Source organism: Euphorbia lathyris, chromosome 7 (assembly GCF_963576675.1).
Source record: "Euphorbia lathyris chromosome 7, ddEupLath1.1, whole genome shotgun sequence".
In the NCBI taxonomy this organism is placed as follows: domain Eukaryota; kingdom Viridiplantae; phylum Streptophyta; class Magnoliopsida; order Malpighiales; family Euphorbiaceae; genus Euphorbia; species Euphorbia lathyris.
In genome coordinates this window covers 20609793-20617828 of record NC_088916.1, presented here as the reverse complement: position 1 = coordinate 20617828, position 8036 = coordinate 20609793, and the positions used below count along the sequence as shown (strand labels likewise).

Below are 8036 nucleotides of genomic sequence, written 5' to 3'. Positions count from 1 at the left end.
AAGTTCTGGTATACATAAAAAACTTTAACCGGAAGAGAATCTACCTCAAAAGTGTAACGTATCTCGAACCAAAAAATTAGATAAATTATATAAAAATAATAATTTTTACTCAAATAATATGTATTAAAATTAATTGATAATTATTTTATAAATTTTAATTTTTATTGATTAGATTATAAAAGAATATTAATTATTTAATTTATATTTCATTATTAATTAGTAATTTATAAATTCAACAGTGCATAAAAAAATATTATATGAAAGATGTATTTAAATTAAAATTAAATTATTATAAAATTAATTATCTATTTTTAATTAAAAAATACTAAATAATAATATAATTCTACTAATAGTACTATTCATAATAATAATTATTATATAAAACTTAATTGAACATATAAAAAAATTAATAAGTAATAAAAGGATAAAATTGTTATTATATAAAATTGATGGATAAAAAGACTAAGTAGTTAATTTTATCAAAACTTAAGGACATCATAATGCATTTTATAAACAAAAAGATTAACTAGTATAATATGCATAAATTCAAAGACTTAAAGTATTGCTACATTTGTTAATAGTAAGAGAAAAGATACTGTTTAATGATAAATTATTAATAAATAATGAAACAAAAAAGGGACTAAGTATTTATTTGTTTCCATTTTTGTAAAACTGTTTTTTACCTTTTTAATTCTAAACTAGTTTTGATAAAAAAATTCAAAAAAACAGCAAACAACTAATATTTACCACATAAAATAAATGGATCCTAAAAAGGAAATATGTGAAGGCTCTTTAACGAATTGATTTTTAACTCTCTAAATTTTAATATAAGAACCAACTACGGTGTTTTGGTGATACTCTATAAATCGAGTCTTAAGATGTTTCTTTCCATTAATTAAATTGTAATCGGTGGATGGATGGATCATGCATGAACAACACGTGTCATGAAATTAAAGTCAGGTAAATAAAGTTCAAACTTATGAAGCCAAATTAAGGGTCAAAATGGGAAGAAAGTGGCAAACAAAATCAATTTGGAATTGACCCCTAATTCTATGAAGCCAAATCAAAGTTCAAATATAGCGTCTAAACGTGACCATATCACCATCAAGATCGATCTATATTTTCAACCAAAATTGAAATCAAAATTTCAGAGCCAAAAAACTATATTATTGTCTTAAAAATATTATTTTGCAATTCGGCAGCTATGAGGTGGCTGCCAAATACGTAAACAAATAAAAATGCACAATAATAAATGAAATGGATTTTAAAAAAAAAAGTCTATATTATGTAATTTTTCTTGATCTCTACCGTGCGAAGTCCTTGGCAATTAAGGCAATTTCTGCTGTCAAAACATTTTCAAAGGGCGACATTTCCAATCAAAAAAAATTGAATACAAACAGCAGAAAATGTATCTCTTATTTTAAAGCAAGACAGATAGTCTCAGCAGAAGCTATAGTACAGAAAAACCAAACTTAAGACCTAAAAACAACTAGCAAAGGGACAACTTTTCTCACCTGTTTTCTATATCTATTCTTTCTTTCTGTCTTTGCTACTTTGCTCGGTTCCCTTTAGCAAGTCCAAGATGATGATCTCTTAAGCATCGGCTTCATCTGCTTGTCCTCTTCAAGCGATATCATACCCAGATGTGACGGATCCTCGAGCAGCATCTTTGCCACCAAGTACCCGGCTATTGACCATGTTTGGTATTTCCTCGCCTGTTTACCAATATATCGCCCCAGTTTCCCATCATAATATTCTGGCCAGCTATCTTTCAGCAAACGACTCTCAGCAAGATCAATTGCTCGTCTTGCAATTTGGGGCCGTCCCGTTTTTATACATGCAGCAGTAAGCATCCATAAAAGCACTGCATTCACATAAACGAGGAAAAACATATATAATTGCCCCAATGTAGTAAATGTCATTATCATCAAAACGTCTTCACAAAAGGCAAAAGCATAAGTAACAAATGAGAGATGGAATATAGACAAAAATGGTCAAGCTGGTACACTTTTCTGCCTAATTGTTTTAGACGTTAAGCAGAAGAACATAAATTTGTTAGCTCACTGGACTAGACGAACAATGAAGACCCAGCCAACACGACGTTTTGCGTACACGGAACAAAAAACATACTTAAATTGGCTTTGATTATAATAGACTTATACACCAAGTAAGAATGGCATTTTCCAAACATGTATTACCTTGTGCAATAAAAGAAAATTAAAGAACTCCAGTCTCCTTACACCCAAACCGAAAAGATTGATTTACTAGTACCTGTGTCGGTGCTTCCTAAGCGTAATCATTAATCAATTAGATAATATCGACATACTTTTCACTGGAATGAAAAAGATTAACTTATTATATATAGGCTTCATGATTAATTTATAGTGGAACAAGTAATATATATCTGAATTTTTTCTGTAAAAATGTTAATTCATGCAAAATGAGCATAAGAGGTAACATTAGGACCAGAGAGACCAACTTCATGGCATGACTAGAATTAAACTTGGTAGGATGGAAAAAAAGCATTCAAGTTAAGTTGAGAGAAATAGAACAAACCTGGCCATGATCCTCCATTATGATAACTCCATCTGGTATTTTTGGGATCACAACCAGTTACTATTCGCCACTCATGACTCTCGATTGCAGGATACACTATTTTCAAAGGCATTTCTCCAACCAGCTCCTCCCAACGAGACTCAATAAGATCCATGATTGCCATTGATTGCTCAGGAGTTGCAAGGGACGAAAGAATGGCAACACAATTACCTAAAGCAAACCATCGAAAATCCATCCTTGCAGGACTAACATTGCCAATGAAATAGCCACCACGTGTTGGCATGAAATCAAATACCCAGTCTGGGATTGAATCAGGAATAACATTGAACTTATTTACTGCAGTATGTGAGTACTCTTCAGTTTTATATCTATATATGTCATTTAGTTGTTGGAAGTCCAACCAGAAGTAAACCCTCATGTGAAAGCTCAAGGCATGCAAACGCTTCACAATTCTCTCAACAAATTCTTTTCCTTCTGTGTCATGTTTCAACATTGACAGAGCACATCTCAATGACATAAAGAAAAGAGCTTGGATTTCAATAGGATAACCATAAATTCCCTGCAACATAAAACTTACCTTTAGGACATGTAAATAGGGTAAGAAAATGAAATGACCAATTAATCACTCTCATGACATCCGAGAACTAAGAAAATTCAGTGTAGCATTCACAACAAAAGATTAAGAGAGCCTATTTTCATTACTTAGATAAAAACTATATGTAAATACAAAAGGCAAAATATCAGCAGCAGTTCCTCCATGAAGCAAAGGGCTACTTTCTTATTAAACTATTCATTATCATATAACCATCGAATTAGTTAAACTCCAAGAATCCTACATGACACACATGTCTGTGATATAAAATTACATTAACATAATTGAAATCAACGAGTTCTGGCAGCACTTATGAAATACAACAGATGGATTGCTAATGTGTAGACAGTCTCCCATGTGCCAACAATATGCAGTAATCTCTGGGGATATGGGGAAGAGATAGATAAAATTAATATCTAGCCTAATGCTTGTTAAATCAAGGTCTTCAACTCTTTATTACGTAAAGAGTAAGTATGGGTAAGAGATTTATCAAGAGCCTAATATAAGGACATGCTTAACAACAGGACCTACAACATTTATCTTCACCAGGCTTCACATATTGTCAAGAAGTTTAGAAGATTAGTGTTATCAAATATTCCATATTTTCTAGTCAAAGCGTAACACTTCCTCAATTATCTCAGTTACAAGCCAAAACTTGACAAACTGATAAGCAATAAAGAAGAGACCATACTGACTTCGGACAATATCATAAATGCATATAAATGAAAGCTGCTTATATTGGATCCATTTTAATTTTATTGCTTTCCTCCACCCAAGGTCCCCTTGAGAGCAGAGGAACAAGTGTTTGACATGCCATGCCTAAATTCAATTCAAAATGAAGATGCAGTAACACATATACCAATTTCATTACTCTGTTCAGCAACTCAAGTACAGGAGCAATTATTTGAATAAACACTCTCTTAATTCGCACATTAACTTCGTGCAATAAAGAACAACTAAAAAAAGTCACAAAGTCGATATAACAAAGCCAGACTCAAAAAAACCCTCATAATATCAATATAAACAAAACCACAAGGTGCACCAAAGCAATCAGATCCAAGCCAAGCAGCAAAAACCATATTAATTACTGTATATGGAATGTTCACTATACTTTAGTGCATAAAGAAAGAGAAAGTAAGGATGGAGATGAAAGGATAGTAAGAATAATCAAGTAAGCTTACCATTCTGCGATCAATCATGGAGCATCCATCGGCACAAAGGAGGGTTGGAAATGTATCAAATCCCTCAGACAAGCATAAGCTTAATATAAGTCTCATCCCCTTTTGACACTCTGGAGTCTCTGCCAAAGATAAATCTCCTGTTGACTTGGTATATGCACGGAGCAGAATGATCCACCAGAATCCAGAGTCAACAGGAGCCACTCGTCCAATTGCACTCTCTCCAAAATCTGCAATAAGAGAGTCAGTTTTCCGCTCAGGATCATGAAGTACTTTAAAGCTTGCTGGCATTGCCCCTTCCCCAAGCTTGAATCGATCTATTCTCTTTTCCCACCCTTGAAGATGTAGTGTCTTCAACAGGAAGTTCTTAACTATGTCAGGTTCACCATTCATCAAAAAAGCAAGAGCGCTAGGTACAAAATCTCGTACAAAAACCTGAACAAAAGGAGAACAAGAAAAACAAATAAAATGCATTGTTAAGTTTTTTAGATTTACATGATCAAAATTTCATCCCGAGTTTACACAGAGTTAAACAAGATTTCAACTATGGTTTTATATATTTAACAAATAAATTCATTTCTGGGGAAGAGAAGGATTCAAATATGGCCAACCTATTTCTTTACCATACTAGTCAAACTTACAAAAAACCAAAGCCTTATTACCAATAAAATTCTTGAAGAAACAAAAATTGGTATCAGAATCAGATCGAAGAATTACCTGATCATAGTTCAAAACCTCCTCTGAGGCATGGTCGTATGCAGCTATAGTACCAACCGGTTGGCCTCTGAAGTGGACCATAGACCGCCTTAGTGCCTCCCAAGCATCAGCCACCATTGGGTGGGGCTCAAAGGAGTTTCGAGCAGATGAGGCAGGTGTGTCAAAACCTGACCTTCCTCCAGGCGAATATGTGCTCTCAAAGTTATCAAGGCCTCCTCTAGCAAGTCCAATTGAGAGCTCACTCAACGATCTCTCATCAAACGATCTCTGCCTCTCTATATTCAGCTTTGGCTTGTCAAGAAGGCGAGAGAGATCGAAATCATCCATTTCAGGGATTGAACATGTTGAACTCACATTTCTAAGTCCCATCTCTTTAGACCCATCCATTTGTATCTCTTCTAGTATTCTTGAAATATGGACTGGCTACTTCAGTTCTATCGCCAATGAAACAAGGTTCAGTTTCAGAGTACTAAATTTGAGAAGTAAAACCAGAAACAGAAAATCACAAGTAAAAAACAAATTGGAAGCATGAAATGGAAACTGTAACGTGCGTGCCATAGAGGTAATTAAGAGCACAATCAAGTCGTTCTTATCCATTAAACTAGGTCCTTTCTATTAAACCAAAATCAATTCGGCGAAAAAAGATAATTAAAAAATAAATAAAAACCTTACACCGATTTATTGCCTAAACAAGACTGACTACATTATAAAAATTCCTGCATACAAATCGAGAAAATCCTCAGCTCAAAAATTGAGCAAACGAAATTTTGCTCAAAATACAAGCATTGCACAAAACATTTAACCTCATTGCCTTTCAATTATTTCAAGAACGATGAAATTTCAACGAAATCAAAGGAAAAAGTCGATTAAGATCCACTATAGAAATTAAAACGTAATATCAACTTATCACCTAACCAAAAACAAAAAACACTGCGTTGAAGAGAAAAACCACAGAAGAGAAACCAAAATTCTCTGCTTCAATAAAGAAAACGAATCGAGTTGAGCCACGAAAAAAAGAAAGAAAGAAACAGATCTAAAGCCATTGTTGAAGAAATTGAAGAGTTTTCCGTTCTATCTTTGTAGAAAGAGAGAGAAGAGGAGGAAGAAGGAAGAGAGCAGACCTTAACGGAGTATGAAATGGCCGGTAAGAGATTCCCCGGCGGCGGTCAGAGGGAGCAAATTCGCCGGTAAACGGTCGGCGAAGGGACAAAGAAAGAGAGAGAAGAGAAAAAAAGAGCATGATATATAGCGGTGGTATTTATAGACAATGAGACGGCTAATGTTTCTGTGTTAGAAGAAGAAGGGTGACCAGTTTAGCCGGTGAAATGGCACGAGGTGAAAATAAATGTGATAATAATATAAATCCTACGTGGAATAAAACGACACAGTTTTCACTGTCTTTAGATCGAGTTGATGGTTGATTGAAGATTATTCAGTGACAACTTGTTTTATCGGTTAGTGGATGGACCTTCCTTTTTAATGTAACGATCGTCAGATATTGTCTTTATTATTATTATTATTGTTATTATTTTCTCTCTCAAATTCTGTACGGTTTGGAGTTTGGTAGGGTTAATTATTCTTAATTTGCATAATTATAATTTTCATTCATATAAAATCGTTTTAGTAAATGTCATTTCATCAGAGATTTAATTTAAGGCTAATCATGCTCCATGAGATTATCTCTACTCAAATGTGACATGCCTTTCTTTGATTAATGAGACATGGAGTACATTTATCTTTGAGTTGAGAGATTAATCACTCATAATTATCATTATTGCTTTTAAAGTCTTCTATGGGAAAAAAATATTTTTGCTTCTAAATTGGATATAAGTAAAGATTATGATCCGATGAAGTTTGTTATTTAAACTAGTTAGGATTATGATGATGATGTTTCGATCTCATTTTTTGTTTTTGTTGATAATTTGTGTGTCTTTTATTTTATTTTTCTCGTTTTTAGTAAATACAATCATTAGTTTTTGAAAGTTGGTTATAGACGTAAAATAAAAGAACAGCATCTCCTTATCGATTTTTCTTAAGGGCAATAGGTTATCAACTAGGATTTATTTAGCAAAAGATGTTGATGTTATTCATGGAATTAAAGTAAGTAGATTCATTCTTGTAATATCACATATCTTTTTTTTTTTTGCAAATAATTTTATTATTTCTGGGGGGCTTTAGAAACATAATGTGTTGTAGTTAAAAAAAAAAATTAAATGGTTTGATCAAGTTTCGGGCAAATGGTTAATTATGGTAAATTTGAGCCTTCTTTTCAGTGCGATCAGAATGAAAGTGAATGATTTGAGATAATTAGGAATACGAGAGGTAGGTCATTTTCTAAGATATCTAATTCAATCCACTAGGCAGTCAAATAGAGTTATTCTTTAATTTTTGAGATATAGGTTATGAAAGATATACAAAGATTGGAGGCTCGTCTCTTATCTTTTGGAAGTAAGAAAGTTATAATTAAAGTCATAACTCGCTTATTTACTTTTACGATATGATCAGTAGGTTTTGGTAGGGTAGCAAGGGAGGTAAGGAACCACTATGTTGGTTATCTTGGAATGTGTTGTATAAATCCAAGAGAGATGGAGGTTTGGAGTTAGATGCCTTCATTCTTTTAATGGGGATAATAGTGGATAAATAAGGATGTAAACTTATTAAAAATCTGAAGACTTTATATGTTAGAGTGTCTAACGAAAAATATTATTTGAGAAGTTATTTTTTCCAATAAGAAAAAAGCTACGTATCGAGTTTCATTTGGCATGGATTACTTTAGGTTAGAAAATTTATTAAAGAAATGTGTGATTCATCTTTACTAAATTGTTCTACCATAGAACTTGGTAGAGCATGATAGAGATGCATGTATGGTAGGATCTTTATATATGAAGAAATGTATAATTAATGTTAAAACACTCTCTAATCAGAGCCTCCATCCTAATAACATTTCGACTTCCACTACTACAATTTATGTCCTTGCGGATGACATTGTTTCC

General features: G+C 33.1%; 1 protein-coding gene across 1 annotated transcript; it reads right to left on the bottom strand.

The window, feature by feature from the left end:
* Nucleotides 1–1310: 1310 nt before the first annotated feature.
* On the bottom strand, nt 1311–6288 carry LOC136235250 (probable alkaline/neutral invertase D). The gene is made up of 5 exons (XM_066024841.1): nt 6165–6288; nt 5044–5477; nt 4330–4761; nt 2557–3115; nt 1311–1864 (listed from the first exon to the last, which is right to left on the bottom strand). Exons 2-5 carry the CDS (start codon nt 5428–5430, stop codon nt 1569–1571), a joined length of 1674 nt encoding a protein of 557 aa, XP_065880913.1. The 5' UTR covers nt 5431–5477; nt 6165–6288; the 3' UTR covers nt 1311–1568.
* Nucleotides 6289–8036: the final 1748 nt, after the last annotated feature.

Bases quoted from the DNA above. Each gene is read 5' to 3' on its own strand.
- LOC136235250 (XM_066024841.1), bottom strand. From the start codon at position 5,430: ATGGATGGGTCTAAAGAGATGGGACTTAGAAATGTGAGTTCAACATGT. The intron at 4,762-5,043 runs GTAATTCTTCGA...CCTTTTGTTCAG, and splicing joins AGGTTTTGAACTATGATCAG to GTTTTTGTACGAGATTTTGT. The intron at 3,116-4,329 runs GTAAGCTTACTT...TTTATGTTGCAG, and splicing joins CCATGATTGATCGCAGAATG to GGAATTTATGGTTATCCTAT.